Genomic DNA, 19,981 nt, shown 5'->3' with positions numbered 1-19,981 from the left:
CAAATACAGTACTGCAGAATAAGCAGTGGTTAGCAAGACAGCATCTTTTTTTTTTTTTTTTTAAGATCTTTTTGATGTGGACCACTTTTAAAGTCTTCGTTGAATTTGTTACAACATTGCTTCTGTTTTATGTTTTCGGTTTCTCGGCCGCTAGGCATGTGGGATCTTAGCTCCCCGCCTAGGGATCAAACCCCGGCCACCTGCATTGGAAGGCGAAGTCGTAACCACTGGGCTGCCAGGGAAGTCCCAGCAAAATAGCTCCTTACACTAAAAACTTTAAAGTAAGCCTTGAGTCCCTGTGACCTTGGGCAAGTTACTTAGTCCCTCCCCCCCCCCCCCAAGCCACTGTCGGCTCATCTTCAAAATGCAGATATTGGCAGTGGCTACTTCGTGGGGCTGTCTCAAGGGCACGAGGTAGAACTCATGCAGCATTTAGGGCTACTCCTGGTATAGAGTGAGTGCTTGAGAAAGGGTGGCTGCTATTACCATTACTATTACAGAAACGACGGCTACTACTGCTACTACTGTCATTATTTAGAAGCTTGTTAGTCAGCACTGGCTGCCACCGCCTGGTTGAAGCATCTCCTCTGGTCTTGCGGGTGGGCTAGTAGCCTAAGGCTGCCTCAGTGACCCCCATCAATAGTATAAGCCAAGAGGACCTACCCGGGATTTTGCTGTGGCAATTTCAGCCTTCAGGATCTCAGGGTCATACTTAGAGCTGGATGACGAACCGGAGACCACTGCAAGGAAAAAGAAAAAAAAAAAATCTTCTATAGAAGAAACACATTTTGGTCAAGTTGGCTTATTTGGCCATCTAGGTAAACTCAGAAAGGAATGACTATTAGTGAGCAACCTGAATGTCCAACAAAGGGGAATTTGTCAAATAAATACGGTACACATATAAAACGGGGACTATACAACTTAAGTGATTTAAAACGATGGTGCTGAAGGATACTGAACATTTGGGAAATGTCCAAAACTTACTGTTATATAAAAACAATAATTTACAAGAAACCACAAAGAAGGAATAAGTTAAATTTGTAAAATATACACAGTTAACAAATACACACACACACACACACACATCTGGAAAAAGACCAGAGAGAAATATAGCAAAAAGATAATACTGCTATCTAGAGAGATTTGAATGATGAATAACATTCATTTTCGTCTTTGTATTTTTCTGTCTTTGCTACATTTTCTAACACAAACATACAATTTTTAATCAGAAGGAATTACTAAAAATATTTATTGCACTTTACAATATTAATGTACATTTGAAAAGGAAAATAAATTACCTGTAACGCTATCACCCTAATACAATTACCTTCTCTCCAAGTTACCATCCAACGTTTATCTACAGTTCTATCATGTACAGTCATACCTCAGAGATACTATGGGTTGGATTCCAGACCACCGTAATAAAGCGATTATCGCAATAAAGTGATTATTGCAATGAAGCGAGTCACACGAATTTTTTTGTTTTCCAGTGCCTAAAAGATCTATGTTTACACTATACTGCAGTCTATTAAGTGTGCAATAGCATTACGCCTTAAAAAAGTACATATCTTAATTAAAAAATACTTTATTGCTAAAGAATGCTAACCATCATCTGACAACGCCGGGTTGCCACAAACCTTCAGTTTGTAAAAACCACAATCTGTGAAGTGTCGATGAGGTATGCCTTTAGCCGTAATCTTACTGCGTTTTAAAAGTAGTATTTCTTTGTGTCTTGATAAAGGATTTTAAGGCTTACAAAAATGGACACAACAGAGTGATCCATTTAAAGTAAGGAAAATGAGACAAGGGACAATGAAAGTGAGGAAGCCAGTGGCATGAGATTAGGGCTCACTGCATACAATGAGGTCCCACTTTCTGACCGGCGGCCACAGACCTGGCTCTGAGCTTTCTACCTGCTGATGTGAAGAGGAAAATCGGCTCCATGGAAGAGTCACTGTGTCTTTAAGGTAAACACAGCCCCACTGTGCAGGAAAGGGACAGTCATTCTTGGGAGACAGGCCAGAGAAGCGTTTCTCCCAAGTCCTTAATCCCATAGTCTGAGCAATTTCATCACCTCCCCTTTCCACTTAACATCACCTGCTGGGACCTGGATTTTTCTGAGGCTACAGAGGCTTATTTGGAGATTGCTAGCAATTTTCAGTGTCTGGAGGTAGAAGGGACAGTCATGAAGGGGACGCTGCTCTGCTCTTTGGATTTGGTTAAAATACCTGAGTGGACCTTTTGATTATGCATAAGGAAAGTTAAAGTTAAAATGGAACACTGGGAAGTTTGGGAAACAAAACTGCCCTGCATAGTAACTGACAAGTCATTCTGCACCATGGGTAGCATCACGTCTCTGCTGAGTTTGCAATGACGGTGGTAATGAAGAGAATGAGGATGAGGATGGAAGCCAGGCTTTACCAGAAGAGATGAGTGGCCGGAACACCTGAACAGGGAGGACCTCGCGGACCTCGTCGTGAGCATGGAACAGGGACTCCAGACACGTTTTGTTTCCAATTTGAAGCTTTCATTTTCTGCACTCTGGTCTTTGCTGGACTTGGGGATCTCAGGGGAGGGACCTAGCTGGATCCATAGCTGGAGGCACTGACTTAAGCAAATTCCCCAGATAGGCACTTTTGGAAAAATTTTAAGGTAATTAACAATCGTTATCCACCGACTGGCAGTGCAAACATGGTAAAAAGACAAGAAGAGTCATCAGTGAGGAAATAAGATGGGGATACAGCTAAAAAGGGGGGTGCCCGTTCCGTGAGCACCCCGTCCTGCTAACCACCCTGCTCATCGGTGCTGCTGGATGGGTGGTCTACACTAGGGGGAAGTGCTGAGGGGAGTTGCTAGCAGACTGGGAGAGCCTGTGAAGCATGGCAAGTCCTGACCCTAAGAAGGAGAGGCTCGCCGTGGGGATCAGCGCTGCCAGGGCTGATTGTGGAAAGTGAGTGTGTTCCATGGGCACATTTAGAAACCTTCCAGGGAAGGGAACCCAAAAAAGAACAGACTCTGCCAACTGGGCCACCAGGGGCTGGAATTATTACCCTTTGGAGAATCACTGTGAAATGCACTGTTTATACCCAAAGCTGCTCAAGTGGGATGTGGCCTGTTATTTTATTTTTTTTGCGGTACGCGGGCCTCTCACTGTTGTGGCCTCTCCCGTTGCGGAGCACAGGCTCCGGACGCGCAGGCTCAGTGGCCATGGCTCACGGGCCCAGCCGCTCCGCGGCATGTGGGATCCTCCCAGACCGGGGCGCGAACCCGTGTCCCCTGCATCGGCAGGCGGACTCTCAACCACTGCGCCACCAGGGAAGCCCATGGCCTGTTATTTTTTAAATAAACTTTTTGTTGAAGTGAAAAATACATGCGAGAACGGAAAAGTACACAAATCATGTGTGCAGCTTGATAAATTTTCACAAAAGAAACACACTCAAGTGACCAGCACCCCAATCAAGAAACAGGTCATCAGCTTCCTTTCTGTGTCCATGTCCCCTCACTAACCCACAACAAAATAATTTTAAATTCAAACAGGTGTGCCTTCAAGGTGACACCTTTTTATAGGTTTAATTTTTAGTTTTTATTCAAGTTATATATGAACAGTTTAACAGTATATATAAAATACTATATATTTTATACACCCAAGACTTGCTATAAAAAAAAGAGCATTCCCCAATCCGCTTATCTCACTCATGAAAAAGGAACTGTTTCAACAGGTTCAGCCAGTTTCTTGGGTGCCCACCCGTGTGAGTCTGATAATACGCATGTTTCGCTGTTTCTTGATTTTTTTCAGTCTTAGGCATGATTTATTCACTTCTCTCTCTGGAGGATAGAGTGTTAGCTTCACCCCCTTTCTCGGCCCCTACCCCACACAGGACACCCCTCCCAGCTTCTCATCAGATAACTGTGGCGAGAGCAACCTTCAGTGTTTGCATTACTTTTACACTGCAAACACTATTCAGGGCCGAGGCATATAGCCAACTTTGCCTACTTTTTCTTTCCAGCACATTTTTTTGGGTTGTTTTTCCTAGAGTTAATAATTATCATTTTTATGCGTGCCTACTTTACACAAATTTAACACTGATTCAACTTCACACTTGGCCAGTTATCTAAATCTCCTCTCACAGAGCTCCTCTCTTGGGCTCTGTCTCACAAGGCATGTGCCAGCTTCAGTGCACTCTCTCTGCACAGCTGGCATCCTGAGATCCCCCTCCTTGCCTCCTTCTCTCCTCCTCCCTAAATAGCATGTTTCCCCCTCTGTGACTAGCCCCTCATTTTGGCAGAATATCACTTCCAGGAGCTTCCCGAGAAAGGACCCATGAAGGAAATAAACTTTTGGAAAACTTGCATGTCTAAAAAGATCGTTATTCTAGCCGGCCCTGGATTAAAGGTAGTCTTGCTGGATATAGACTTCTCGGTCGGAAATGAATTTCCTTAAAAGTGTGAATGCATCACTCCATTGTCTTTTAGGTTTCTAGTGTTACTGTTGAGAAGCCTGGAGCTATTCTGAGTCCTGATCATTTTTGTGTGACCTGGTTTTCCTCTCTGAAAGCTTTTAGGATCTTGAATCGTTCCCAGTGTTTGAAGTTGCACAATGATATGTCTTTGGTGTGAGTTAACTTTTATCCATTGTGTTGGGTGCTCACTGAGCCCTTTCAATCTAAAAACTCTCCTCTATCAGTTCTGGGAAATTTTTCTGCATTATGTCACTGATGCTTCTTCCCCTCTGTTTCTTCTGCTCTATCTGGAGCTTTTATTACTCAGATAGAGTTCTTGGCCTGATGGTCTTTTTTTCCATCTCATTTTATTTTTGTTCTGCTCTTTAGAAAACTTTCTGTTTTACCTGCCAGGCTTCCTGTGGATTTTTCATTTCTACTCTCATAGTTTAATTTCCTAAGGCTCTTCTGTGTTCTCTGAAGACTCCTTTTTTTTTTCTTAATAAAATGTAGCATCCTGTTTTAGTTTCATGGTTGTGTAGCTTCTCTCGATGTCTTCTTCTCCACACATATTCCGTGTTTCCTACAAGGGCTCCCTATCACCATGTGTTTGTTTTAATCTCTATTGTTCACGTTAGAGGCTTTCCATGGATGTCTGGAATCTCAGCTGTCTGCTCACACTTAAGACTGGGGGCCCAAAAAGCTGGCTGGAGTGGAGCTTGTTGATGATGGGTTACATGATTGACTGTGGGTTATTTGGGATGTGATTTGGCTGCACTGTTTCATCTAGGAATCCTCACTGTCAGTGTCTTTACATCTTTTCCCTTCACATCTCTTTTCTCTGAAGAGAAGAGACTCCGATTCCCCACACTCTTCTACTGTCTAGCCTGCAGGGTAATAGCCTGGCACCCTTCTGGGAGTCAAGTGGTACAGGCGGGCTGGGGTCTCAATCCTCAAGTCCATGTTCACTTAATCACCATGTTTTCAGTATGATGCACCTCAAAAAAAGAAACCTCCAATTTTTCCCCACATTGGGGATGAGCAGTGGCCTGGTGGCACTGATCTGGGAAGGAGATCTGGTGGTCTGTGTCTCAGGAACAACTCTCCTCCAATCTTCTTTCAGGCCCTCCTCACTTCACTTCCACGCTGAGACAGCCACTCCCTCCAATTCCCGAGGCTTTTGCACGTGCTCCAGGTAGACTGGAGGCCTGTTTTTTTCCCTCACTATCAGCCCATTTTCTCTTTTCTCCACTCTATCAGACAGGCTGCCACCTGACCTTCTGCTTTCCAGCCTCCATATTTTACTGCTGTTCTTTTCTCTCCAAGTCTCCCTGTCCTTGTACATGTATGCCATAAAAATCTCTTATCTGATATTTTCTTAGTTTCAGGAATGAGTGAAAGCACGTAGGTGGTTCAACTGGCATTTTTAGCTGCAAGGCTCCCAGTGATTGATTTTTCAAATGGGAAACCAAGGCCCGGAGGAGGAAGGAGCATGGTGAGGTCCCAAAGAACCCAGCTCTCCCAAGTTCTCATCTTTCAGAGGATGGAGGGACCCCAGTATAGCCCCCAAACCTTAGAATTTGACTGGCTGACTTGGATTAAATGAAGAGAACTGGTTTTGAGGTCAGATACTCCTGGGTATAAAAGCTATTCCTGCCACTTTTTACCAGTGTGACCTTGGGGAAGATACTTTCCCTCTCTGGGCCTCAGTTTTATTTGTAAAATGGGAACAACAATACCTTGCAAGATTGTGTGTGCGTGTGTGTGTGTGTGTGTGTGTCGCAAGGTTACTTTAAACATAAGTAGAGTGCCGGCATATTGCCCTCCAGAAATTTAATAGGTGTACATTAAATGTGAGTTCTCTTCTCCTTCCCCACGGAGCTAGAGATTGCGCCAGAGATGACAACAAAGCCTCCATCCCCAGGGCAGGGCCCCACCTGCAGCCAAAGCCCTACAGCAGCCAAGGCAAGGTGGCAAAACTCTCACAAGCCCCAGCAGATCATTTGAGTTAGAGGGAGGCATGTTACCTCACCGGTCTATCAACATGCTGGAGAGCTTGATTTGGAAGGCAAACCTGGCTTATAAAATCCAAAGAAAGACATGAGGAGCCTTGGGTCATGCCTATTTCACTGGGATGCTTGGACTGGGCCATCCCTCACTGGTTTGCATCTTAGAACTAGTGATCCGAGATGACTCCTTCTTTAACATTCAAAATGATGGGGTCTTGGGACTTCCCTGGCGGTCCAGTGGTTAAGACTCCGAGCTTCCAATGTAGGAGGCACAGGTTCGATCCCTGGTCGGGGAACTAAGATCCCACATGGCGCGTGGCGAGGCCAAAAAAAAAAAAAAAAAAGAAAAAGAAAAACCAAAATGATGGTGTTTTTGAACCTGATGGAGCGTTTAGTAGCGTCCGAAGTCATATGATAAGACTGTATCAATTCCTACCACGAATCATGTATTTATTCTTATTGGTTCCAGGGATCAGTTAAAAATCTTTGTCATTTCAAATGCCAATGAATTAATAATATCAAATAAATATTGTTATTATTTATTGCGAGCTTAAGAATGTGACAACTACTATTCCAAATACTTTGTATTTAACTAAATTAAGCCCCATAACACCTCAATGTGATACTATTATTATGTCAATTTTATAGATGAAGAATTTGAGGCAGAGAGAAGCTGCATCACTTGTGCAAAGTTACACGGCTAGCTAGGAAGTTACATATCCTGGATTTGAACCACAGCAGTCCAGCTCCAGAGTCGACCTTCTCAAAATGTATTTCCTGTCAAGAGAATATTTATTGAGCCATTAATATGTTCTAAGGAAATTGCGCTAAGTGGTTTATCTAGACCAGTGGTTTTCGGCCGGGGGCAATTTTGCCCCCCTAGGGCAGTGTCTGGAGATGTTTTTGGTGATCACAACTCTGGGTGGAGAATGTTACAGGCATCTAGTGGGTAGAGAGACCAGGGATGCTGTTAAACATCCCACAACACCCAGGACAGCCCCCACTAGGAATGCTTCATTCCTGTCACTTGACCCTTTTTTCCCCACCTTACCTTTATACGTTGCAAACTTTCTATCTACAGGAAATTTCAAAGCATAATGTAATGAATACTGATGGATCCTTCACCTAGATCCACCAACGTTGAACATTTCCCCACATATGTTCTGTCTATCCCTCCCCCACTCCAGTTCTTTCTCTCAGTAGGATGCCTGGTTCATAGCAAGTCCTCAAAGAATGATTACTGGAAAATGGTGGCAAAAGACGAAAACCTATCCCATATTCAAAACCATCAATGTATCATCGATCTGCTCATTTAAGACTGACACCATAATTTTTTCATTTTTCCCCCCTGGGCTGTTTTGGAATTAAGCTGCAGACATGATGCCACACATGTGTCTTAAAAACAGGACACTCCCGGGACTTCTCTGATGGTCCAGTGGTAAAGGATCCGCCTTCCAATGCAGGGGACGCGGGTTTGATCCCTGGTCAGGGAACTAAGATCCCACATGCCGCAGGGCAACTAAGCCTGCATGCCACAACTATTGGGCTCACGGGCCTCAACTAGAGAGCCTGTGTGCCACAAACTACAGAGCCCACACACCCTGAAGCCCACGCACCACAACTAGAGAGAGAAAAAACCCGTGTGCCACAACTAGAGAGAAGCCCACGCACCGCAATGAAGACCTGACGTGGCCAAGAAAAAAATACAGAAAATAAATAAATTAAATAAATAAATAAATAACAGAACATTCTCCTACATAGCTACAACATCGTTATGATAACTAAGAAAATTCTCCAATTGCCTGAGAATATATTTTATGGCAGCTTTCCCCTCCACCCAGGGTCTAGTCAAGGTACAAACACTTCACTGGGTTTATGCTGCCTTAGGCTTTTTTTTTTTTTTTTTTTTAAGTCTAGAACAGTTTCCCCTCTTTTTTTTTTTTTTTTTTTTTTGCGGTACGCGGGCCTCTCACTGTTGTGGCCTCTCCCGTTGCGGAGCACAGGCTCTGGACGCGCAGGCTCAGCGGCCATGGCTCACGGGCCTAGCCGCTCTGCAGCATGTGGGATCCTCCCGGACTGGGGCACGAACCCGTGTCCCCTGCATCGGCAGGCGGACTCTCAACCACTGCGCCACCAGGGAAGCCCTCCTCTACCTCTTTGAATCTGAGTTTCACGAGCAATATTAATATCTCCCTCCAGGGCTCTGGTAAGAATAATGCTATACACTGAATTGTGTTCCCCCCAAATTCATATGTCAAAGCCCTAATGCCTAATGTGATGGTATTTGGAGAAGGGGCGTTTGGGAGGTAATCAGGGTTCGATGAGGTCATGAGGGTAGGGCCCTCATGATGGGATTAGTGACCTTATAAGAAGAGACACCAGCAGCTTGCTGTTTCTCTTTCTCTCTCTGTGCCCCATGAAGACACAGTGAGAAGTCAGGAAGAGGGGTCTCACCAGAACCCATCCATACTGACATCCTGACCTCAGACTTCCAGCCTCCAGAACTGTGGGAAAATAAATGTGTGTGTTGAAGCCACCCACTCTGTGGTATTTTGTTATGGCAGCCCCCAGCTGACTAAGATAAAGTGCTAAAACCCTCATGATGATCTCTAGGACATTATTTGACCTAGAAATAGCTAATGAGTGTAATCCAGTTCTTTTCTATAATCTGAGCTGGTTTTTTTTTCCTTGAATTGCCAAGGAAAAGAGCGGGGCTGGGACAGTGAATAAACCACTCACAGTCCTCCTCCCAGACCAAACTTCTCAAAGACAGGGGTAGTGTTCGAGGACCCAGCCAAGCCACGGACACCCTGACACTGTGGCCTAATGCTGGCCCTCTGGCCCACAATGCAGGTGTTTTGGGACAGACGGAACTTATATGTCTGCAACTTATCGCCTCTTGCCAGCTGTAAGACCCTGGGCATGTTATTGGTCTTCTCTAAGCTGCAGATTCTTTATCTGTTACAGGAGGATATTAACTGTGCTTGCCCATAGAACTGTTATGAGAATTAACTGAAATAACATATTCAGACTGCAGGCTAGCATGTAGTAAGCACTCATTAAACATAGGAAAGTATTAGTTATTAAAAAGAGTGGTAGGGACTTCCCTGGTGGTCCAGTGGTAAAGAACCCGCCTTCCAATGCAGGGGACGTGGGTTCAATCCCTGGTCAGGGAACAAAGATCCCACATGCCGCAGGGCAACTAAGCCCGTGCGCCACAACTACTGAGCTCACACGCCTCAACTAGAGAGCCCGCGTGCCGCAAACTACAGAGCCCTTGCGTTCTGGAGCCCGCGCGCCACAACTAGAGAGAGAAAACCCGCACACCACTGCTAGAGAGAAGCCCGTGCACCATGATGAAAGATTCCGCATGCCTCAACAAAGATCCCACATGCTGACGCAGCCAAAAAAATAAAAAATAAGATAAAATAAATATTATTTTAAAAATCTTAAATTTCTAAAAAGTTAAAAAAAAAAAAGTGGTAAATTACCAAAAAAAAAAAACCCTCAACACATCAGAAAAGGTCAATGGGCTCCTTGAAAGCTACTGATCTGGCATCTCCCTATGTTGGGAATGAGGACTGGGGACCCTGGCATGCCTCTTCTCCTCCTGCAGAAACCAGGGAGACAGGAAATCTCCTCCACTCGGAAATACCGACAGCAGCGTATAAGCAGATGTACTGTGTGATATGTGTTATGAACAAAATAAACAGAGAGCCATTACAGAAGCTAATGCTGGGGAAGGGAGTCTGTGGATGGGGATGTCAGAAGCAAACCTCTCAGAGGACATGACCTGAAGGAAGAGACTGGAAGGGTGAGAAGGAGCCAGCTGTGCCAACAGACCAATAGAAAAGCTTCCTAGGCAGGGGAGCAGCAATTACAAAAGCCCCAAGGTGGAAAGGTGCAGGGCAGGCGAGGGGAGCATGATGTACGTACTCAGCACATCTGGAGCCTAGTGAATGAGAGCCTGCGATGAAGTGGGAGTGGCCAGCAGGGGCCTGATCACGTGTGACTGTGTGGGCTATGGAAAGAGCAATGGGACAAAATACACATAACATAAAACTTACCACTTTAACCATTTAAAAATATACAGCTCAGGGGCATTAAAGACATTCGTACTGTTATGCAGCCATCACCACCATCCATCTCCAGAACTTTTTCATCTTCCCAAACTGAAACTATCCATTAACCAAGAACTCCCCACTGCCCCCAGCCACTGAAAGGCTTTCAATAAGAAGAAAGGTAGTAAGTCTGGCATCTTGAGATGCCAAATGAATGAACGGAAATGGAATGAAAATGGTGGATGAATCACTGCAATGCACAAGTAGGAGCCGGAAAACAGTAGGGAGGGTGGTGGTTTGGACAAGGAGTGGAGATGAAAGAAAATAGGTAGATCTGAGAAACACCAAGAGGCAACAGAGGCAAGACTCAGAGAGGCAAGACTGGACATTCCCTCCTCCCTGTAGTTGTGTCTGTGGGTGTCCTGGGGCGGGGGAGGTACTCACAGCTGACCTGGGAGCCCAGCTTGTGCTCCCAGACGGCGTGCAGCTGTTGATACTCCTGCTGCGCGAGCTCCAAGCGCTGCTGCTTCACCTGGTAGATCTCCTTTTGTGCACTCAGGGCCTCCTGGGCCACCACCAGGTAATCCTTCAGCATGTGCTCCTGTTCCCGCCGCCATTGTACCCGGGGATCCTCAATCTGAGTGGTTTCTGGAACAGACCCCAGAGTCCCTAGGTTAGCACCTCACAAATGTCTGTTGAGTTGGTGGCCTGTAGAATCTACTACCAGAAAACAAAAAGCATAATAAGTAGAAAATCACAATAAATGTGAATGGGTTAAACTTACCTATTAAACAACAGAGACTCTTCCTTTGGATTAAGCAAACAAACACACACACACAAACACAAACCAGGATCAGTTTACAAACCTGAAGTCAGTCTGTCTGGGAACAGCCAGAGGAAGGGCCAGATATGAATTCTAATCTAGACAGAGAGGCTCAACAACATTATAGACGCTTAAGGTCATTCGTTTTGGCAAAGAGTAAAGGAAAGTAAAATAACTGATATTTCAGAGGATATGAAGAAATACTGTGTTGGAAATGTAAATGTAAATTAGAACAGCCTTACTAGAAGGTTATCTGACCATGAAAATCAAGAGCCTTAAAACGTTAATACCCTTTGTCCAATAATTTCTCCTGTAGTAATTTATTATAAAAAGCAATAAATTCAGGCAAAAATGCATTTGTACAAGACCATAATAATCATCAAGCACTTATTTAATGTTTACTTTATGCCAAGCACTATTCTAATTACTTTATATCTATTTACTCCTCCAATCCTTACATTAACCCTATAGGGAAGATTCTTTTATTACCCCCATTAAACAAAAGAGAAAACTGAGACATAAAGAGGTTAAGTGACTTGCTCAAGGTCACACAGGAAATAACTGTGCAAATAAGTATGCTATATTTACATAATACACTAAGACAGCCATTAAAAATAATGTCTTCGAAAAAAATTTTTAAAAAACCAGAAAGGTGCTTATGATATAAAAGTGAGTAGAAGTACTGGGTGGAAAACTGCATAAATAATTTTGTATTTACCAAAATACATATATACATTCTCAAAAAGATTAGGAGGAAACTTAACAAATTATCAACAGCAGATATGTCTTGATGGTAGGATGCCTTTTCTTCATTCTTTTTTTATTTTTTAAAATTATGTGTACAATAAATATGTATAGTGATAACTTGGGAAAAAGTCAGAAGACAAAAAAATTTTTTAAAAAGGGTAGCTGGCGGCTGAGCAGATGTCAAAGAGGTCAAAACCAAGTCCAAGAATCAATGCCCGCTGACCATCAACTCCTCAGTCATTTCCCAGTTGGTGGGTGGGGTAAGGGGCGACTAACACACCGGAAATTGTATAATCACAGCCATATGGTGAATCCAGCCTGTAGATAGGTTTTGCTTAGCCCAAAGAACTTTATTAATTTTGAACTGATTACTGGTATGTAAAAACAAGGAGATTTATACATTAAAATCCCGATGTCTGGTTTTTCTTGATCATTCAGAAGATCTGGCCACTGTGGGTCCACAGTTTATCTGCTTCATTCATTTACGTCACGTGTGTGGCTCCCGAGGGCTTTGAGTCTGTACCTCCTTTTGCAGTCCCTTTAGCTCTCAATCCTCCTGAATAGGCCCCAATGAGTATTTCCAATGAAAGAAAGAAGAGATGGGAAGAATAATCCAAGAGATAGCAGGGCCACATTCTCTGCCTGCCAATAATCACTGTGTTACAATGGGCAGGCTGCTTGACCTCTGAGTCTACTTTTCTAATTATAAAAGAGGATACCGGGCGCTGCCTCACCGCTTCCCAGGAAGCTGTAGTGTACTTACACCCAGGTAAAGTAAACAAATGATGGTGAGAGTAAAGCCAAAACTATTCAATTCTTCAAGCTCTGCTCCTCCCTTTTTCAGGGAAAGAAAACAAGGTGTGACGATGGCCGGCAGGGGCCCAAAAATTGCTTCCCACAAAGAAAGCTTTGCAACTCTTCAACGAAGTAAGATGGAGGAACACTTGCAAGAGAAGAAAAAAAAGCGGGAGAAGAGAATTTACAAAGCTGGGCTGAAAGACTGTGGGGTCCCATTTCCCATCAGCAGATGTGGCTTCCCTCAGGGTTAGGGACTCCTGGGTTCCCCTCAGGGGTCCCGCACTTCTGGCCGACACGGGCCACAGAAAAGAAAAGAAACGTGGCCAGGGTGAAGATGTTTTTTAAAGTTTGTCATATTTTTAAAAATTTACATTTTGGGGGAAAATATTGAAAAATACAAAAAAAGAAAAATCTCACAATTCCACCATTGCAAATTCGTAAAGTAAGAAATGAGAGTTTAAATCTCTCCAATCCTACATCCTAGAGGTAACTGCCGTTAGGAGTCTCACACACTAACAGATATTGCCCTATGATTATATACAAACCTGTTTATACATACATATCTACACACACAAATTTATTTTTAATGTAAGGTGGCCCATGTCATGTACATTGGTCTGCAATTTCCTTTCATCTCCAAATGACATATCATGTTCATTTTCCCTTGTAGGTACATAAAGATTTACCTCAATTTTTAATTTATCCTTTTTTTTTCATTTGTACCACTGTTTTTACTTATTCATTTTTATTTTTTACTTACCTCAAACATTTAAATGGTTGCATAGTATTCCACAGTATGGTGCTAAGATTTATTTATGATAGGGCTTTAGTGGTCTCCCAGACCACTACCAGGAAACATCCGGATTGTTTTCAGTTCTTTTACTACCACAACCAATGCTGTAGTGAGGATTCTTAAAAACATACTTCTATGAACGTGTGCTATTATTAATTCTGTAGTGTAAAAAGAGGAATTCCTTAAAAGAGGAACTACTGGGTCAGTGGGTATACACATCTTAAATTTTAACAGACACTACCAACTTATCGTCCCAAAGGTTGTACCAATTTTTATCCTCACAGACAGCCTTATGAGACTGCCTTTCCCCCCAGACTCTCAGTAAAATTGCTTTAAAAAAAAAAAAAAAAAAAGGTTGGTACTTCATCCAGTACACTGGGTCCACTCAGCATATTATAATTAGCTATGGAGCTTCAAAAAACAAAAATAAAAACAAAAGCCTGAATTCTGCCCCCAGAACACTTAACATCAGAGTTTCCAAGAGTAGGGCCCAGGCATTGGCAGTTTTAAGCTTCGCCAGGTAACTGCTGTGCAGCCCATGTCCAAGAACCCCTGTTTGCATAGTAGAATCACTGGGGGAAATTTTTTAAATCCCGATGCTCAGACCCCACCCCTGGACCAATTAAATCAGGATCTCTGGGGGTGGGAAGGAGGCAGTGGTGACCCGCAAAGCTCCCCCAAATAATTTCAACGTATCACCGAAGGTTAGACCTGCTAAGAGGTGACAACACGGGTGGGCTGAGCAGTCACTGAAGGTGGCAGGCAAGGCTGGCAGGTGCGATGCTGGGCTCCAGATAGAATCACCTGCCAGAGGGCTAGGTGAAATGCTGGGTCCCTGACAACTGCCCTGGGGCACCCCTGGATGGATCCTCCCCATGGTGCTCTGGGTTTAATCTGAGAGTGGCGCCCTCCCTTTGGAGGCCGCGCTCCTTGGAGTATAAAAGCACGTGAGAGGCTTAATTGAAGGCTGGCTTGGCTACCATTTTTGGTGACCCAGGCTTTCTTCTGTAGCACAAACCAACACAGATAGATGGATGCACAGGCAGACAAACACAACCCACAACCCCACACCAGAACACTGGTTTCCACCTGGTTGCATGTTGGAAATTACCCCAGAGATTTCCATTTAATTGGTCTGCAGTATTAAGTGGGCATCAATACACTGTTTAAATCACCTTTATTAAGGCGTAATTTAAATACAATGAAGCGCAATCATCTAAAGTGTAGACTTAGATAAGTTTTGACAAACGCATACACCATAAACTACCACCTGTTATCAACGTGTAAATGGTTCCTTTACCCTGCAGTCCTGTGTCAGTCACTTCCACCCACTTCCTCCCTCCGGTTCTGTCTTAGAACTTCATGACAATGGAATCAAGCAGTATGTGCTCTTTGGATCTCACCTCCTTCACTTGGCATAAGGCTTTTGAGACTCATTGAGGTTGTATCAGTCGTCCATTTTTTGTTATTGTGGAATAATAGTCTACTGCATGAATACAGCATAATTCACTTTTTGATAAACTTTTGGGTTGCTGTTTGAGATTATTATGAATAAGGCTGTAATGAACATGCATGCACACGTCTTTGCAATGTCTGCAATGTCTGTCTATCTAGGGGTGGAACTGTTGGCTTGTATGTTAATTATATGTTGAATTTTATAAGAAACTAAAAAACTGTTTTCCAAAATGGTGGTTCTGATTTACATCCTCACTAGTAGTGAATTAGAGTTCCAGTTCCTCCACCTCCTCACCAACCACTGGTACTGTCAATCCTTTTCATTTTAGTCATTACAGTGGGTGTATAGTCGTACCTCATTGTAGATTTAATTCCTATTTCCCTAATGACTGATTATGTAAAGCATATTTTTATGTGTTTATTGGCCACTTGTATGTCTTCTTTAGTGAAGTGTCTACTTAAATCTTTTGCTCATACTTTTTATTGCGTTGTTGGGCTTCTTACTATTAAGGTGTAAGGGTTCTTTTTATATTCTTGATACGGATCTGCTGTCAGATATATGTATTGCAAATATTTTCTCCTTATATGTAGCTTGCTTTTTCAGTTTCTTAATGGTCTTTTGAAGAGCAGAAGTTTTAATTCAATGAAGCCCAATTATTACTTTTTTCTTGTATGCTTAGTGCTTTCTGTGCCTTGTGCAAAAACCCTTTGCCTACCCGAAAATCTTGCAGATTTTCTCCCTAGTCTCCTTCTCGAAGTGTTCTAGTCTAGTCTTAGCTTTTTTTTTTTTTTTTTTTGCGGTACGCGGGCCTCTCACTGTTGTGGCCTCTCCCGTTGCGGAGCACAGGCTCCGGACATGCAGGCTCAGCGGCCATGGCTCACGGGCCCAGCCACTCTGCTGCATGTGGGATCTTCCCAGGCCGGGGCACGAACCCGTGTCCCCTGCATCAGCGGGCAGACTCTCAACCACTACGCCACCAGGGAAGCCCATAGTCTTAGCTTTTATGTTAAGGTCTGTGCTCCGTTCTGAATTTATTTTTACATATGGTGTGAGGCGGGGGTAGAAGTGGAGATGTATTTTTTTCCACATGGATACCAGTTGTACTAACAACTCTTGAAAAGACTGTCCTTTGGGGACAGCTCCCTAGGTGGCTGTAAGGAGCTGTGTTAACTGCTGTTCATCCTGAACTGGTCACACTCTGAGGGATCCTCCCAAGCCCAGCCGCTTCTGCTGACACTCCACTTCCTTAAGTCCACCTCACCAGAATAGATAACTTTACACCTGGGCAGGTTCTTAGAGATGTCCTTGGCCAACTATTTTTGAGTTCTTGTTTTTATTAAAGTTAAATACGAACATAGTTTAATCATTCAACATGTCACGAACTCAGCTACATACAACATCGTCCCTCTATCCCCTTCCCCCTCATGCCCCCTCTCCCCAAAATGCAGCTACTTCCAGTAAACATTTAGCCGATTGGGCGCAGCCATCATTGAGACCCAATTCTTCAGCCTCCCCCAGGCTCCAAACCTCTACCTACAAACACACTCCACACTCACTCTCCATACAGCTCACACGTTCACCGCACTTCACACATCCCTCACCCCACCGCCTCTACCCATCACACGCCTGCTTTCTACGCGCACCACACGCGCACCCACATGACTAACACTATTGAATTCTCTAACGGCTTGAACAACAATTGTCTTAAAAACAGCTGAACATCTGGAGAACGTCCATCCTTGTTAGTATGGAAATGAATGCAAACGAAAAACAATGAAGTAACAGTTTAAACCTGTGACTAATTTATCGAAAAGTAACTAGCCCCATACTGACTGATGAAGGTATGAGAAAAATAGTACCCTTATTGCTGTGGCAAAACAGATGGATACGATCTTTTAGAAATACTTATCAAACTAGGAAGAGGTACCACAAGTCTCACAAGTGTTCATAATCTTTCGCTTAGCGATCCTACATTTGGAAATACAACTCCAGGAAAGTATCATAGAAGAAAAAAGCAATATGCATAAAGATTCTTCCCTAGTGTTATTTATTTATAACAAACAAATGGAAAGAACCCACAAGGTCAGCAATGGGGGGGTATTATGGTACACTCATTTTATGTGTTAAAATGATCCTACATTTGGAAATACAACTCCAGGGAAGTATCATAGAAGAAAAAAGCAATATGCATCAAGATTCTTCCCTAGTGTTATTTATTTATAACAAACAAATGGAAAGAACCCACAAGGTCAGCAATGGGGGGGTATTATGGTACACTCATTTTATGTGTTAAAATGTATCAATGCATCTATTTGATACATTAAAAATGACAAATATGAAGACTAGGCAGCATCTCTCAAATATTCATGACACAGTATGAAGAGAAAACAGCAGAACACACAACTTGATCACTGATTAAAACCATCTAATCATGCTGGATGTACACGGCAGTGGGAAAACTGAATACGGATAAATGAAATAATGAAAGAAGGTTATATCTTGGAAAGAGTTGTCCATATTTGCTGTTTCCAATGCCTCCCCTCCGTTGTTTTTTAGACTCACTCTAGTCAGGCTTCTGCCCCCAGTCCTTGTCCAAAGCTGCCCTCCAAGTCAGGGTCACCAGCGTCACAGGGGTTTGCTAAATCTATCGGTCAATTCTCAGTCCTCTTCGTACTTGATCTGTCAGAAGCATTTGACGGGGTTGACACCTCTCTCCTCGGTATGCCTCCTTCACACGGCTGCCGAGACGCTCTCGCTTTCCTTCTCACCTTTCCGATCACTCCCCAGAATCATGACTGGTTTTCCTCTTCTCTGTACCTTCTCCTGTCTGAGGACCCCATGGCTCATTCTTTGATTGTCTTCTCTCTGTCTTGACTTATTCCTTTGGTGATCCCATCCAGTTTCATGTCTTTAATACTCTCTATATGCCAACAACTCCCATATACACATCTTCAGCCCAGATCTCTTCCAAACACCATATTCCTACATCAAACTGACCAGCGACATCTTCTCTCAGGTGTGTAACAGGCATGGAAGATGCGACACATCCCAATGAACCCTTGGTCCTCCTTCCTAAACCCACTCCTCCTGCAGTTTTCTCCATCCAATAAATGGCAACTCCATCCTGCCAGCTGCTTAGGCCCAGAGAGGCTCATTTATCCCATTCTTTCACACCCCATGTGCAATCTATCAGGAAGGCTTGTTGGCTCTATCTTGAAAATACCTCCAGCTTCAGGCCACTTTTCACCACCTCTACCACTACGGCCTTGGTCTGGGGCACGGTCCTTTGTCACCTGGACTATTGCAATCATCTCTTACAAGTCTCCCTGCTTCTGCCCCTGTTCCACTAAGGTCTATTCTCAGCAAAGCAGCCAGAGTGACCCTTTTAAGACATAAAACAGGTCACGCCACTCACCTGCTTAAAATTTTCCAATGGCTCCCACCGTGTTGAATAAAAGCCTGAACCCTTCAGGTGGACCACTGCCCACACCCTGCTGGCCTGATACCCTTCTCCCCGCTTCCTCACAAATTCTGCTATATGCACACCTGCGTCCTTGCCATCCCTCGAGCAAGCTAAATGTGATCACGCGGTGGAGTTTTTGTTCGATCAGCTCTCTCTACTTGAAACGCTCTCCCCACCTCCTTCAAGTCTTAGCTCAAATCTCATTTTCCCGACAAGGTCTTCTTCCTGAAGACCTTTACCACTATCCCTGCCCGCCACCCACAAAGGCACCCCAGCACACCTCAGCCCCATGCTCTGCTTCCCCTTTTCCCGTAACACTGATCATTGTCTAATATACTACATAATCTGCTTACTAATTCTGTTTAGTTTCTGTTTCTCCTGCCAAAATGAAAGCTCTGTAAGGATAAGGATCATTGCCATTTTGAACTCTCACGTACCCCACGCTCCCAGAACAGTGCCTAGAACACTAGGCACTAGGAGGTCAATAAATATTTGCTGAATGAATGAACGCTGGATGGCGGATTTAATTTGTTGCTCAATTCTATTGTGTCTAGAACTCTTAAGAGAGTAATCTCAGTCAGTGGACACACAGAGGATTGGTCTGAGCCCACAGCTCTGAGTGCTTGGGCCTCGATGGTCACACACATACCGCATCTGTATCACTGGCTCCCCTCTGTCCAATGAGAGCACCTTCCAGCCAAAAGAAAACCAGTAGCCCGATAGCTGGTAAAACTAGCAGAGAGAATTCTTCCTACTGTGTTTCTCATCTACTCGCCTCCCAACACGTACCCCCATTTCTGCCATCATCCCCTCCAGAATAAACTCTACCACTGCATGATACTCCGTCCTTCTATCTGTCCAGCAACTCCCAGAAGCACCTGAAAATCTCACTCCCACCATCAGATTTTAATGAGGGGCATACACTCAGCAATTACAAACAGGAAAGGACTGATTAGGGGTCCTGTACATCAGTGTTTAACCCAGCATACCGTGCAGCCCTCCAAGCATTAACCTCACTGCCCATACATACTCGATTAGGCATATTTACTTCTCATTATCCCGTATGCCATCGTGAATGCTAATAAAAACCTCGGCTACCACCAACAATGCAATTAATGCCATTAGCTGTCTCTCAGAAACTCTCCTATGCTTTGGTGCCAACAACCGTCTGCTCATTCACCCACTTGGTCGTGCGTCCATGCACGTATGCCCTTTTCTATGTAGCAAAGGTCAAGTGCACACCTACTATGTGCCTTACCAGGCAAAGGCCTGGGACTGGACAGATGAATTAGACATTGTCCTGTTCTAGAAGAGCTAGTCTCAGTAGATGAATGGTTATACTACAGAGCGATGAGGGGCACAGCAGAGGTATGACCAGGTGCTACTGAAACC

At 43.9% G+C, this 19,981-nt stretch overlaps 1 protein-coding gene across 1 annotated transcript in view; it reads right to left on the bottom strand.

The window, feature by feature from the left end:
* Positions 1-19,981, bottom strand: part of WWC1 (WW and C2 domain containing 1) — a 152,667-nt gene that overhangs the window by 54,264 nt on the left and 78,422 nt on the right. The window contains exons 3-4 of the mRNA XM_065873535.1: positions 10,954-11,157; positions 664-740 (exon numbers count right to left, since the gene is read on the bottom strand). Coding sequence (XP_065729607.1) covers positions 664-740; positions 10,954-11,157 — 281 coding nt within the window. The remainder of the gene's footprint in view (positions 1-663; positions 741-10,953; positions 11,158-19,981) is intronic.

Source organism: Phocoena phocoena, chromosome 3 (assembly GCF_963924675.1).
Source record: "Phocoena phocoena chromosome 3, mPhoPho1.1, whole genome shotgun sequence".
NCBI classification, from domain to species: Eukaryota; Metazoa; Chordata; class Mammalia; order Artiodactyla; family Phocoenidae; genus Phocoena; species Phocoena phocoena.
The sequence above is the reverse complement of the archived record's forward strand: the minus strand, read 5'-3'. Positions and strand labels throughout refer to the sequence as shown.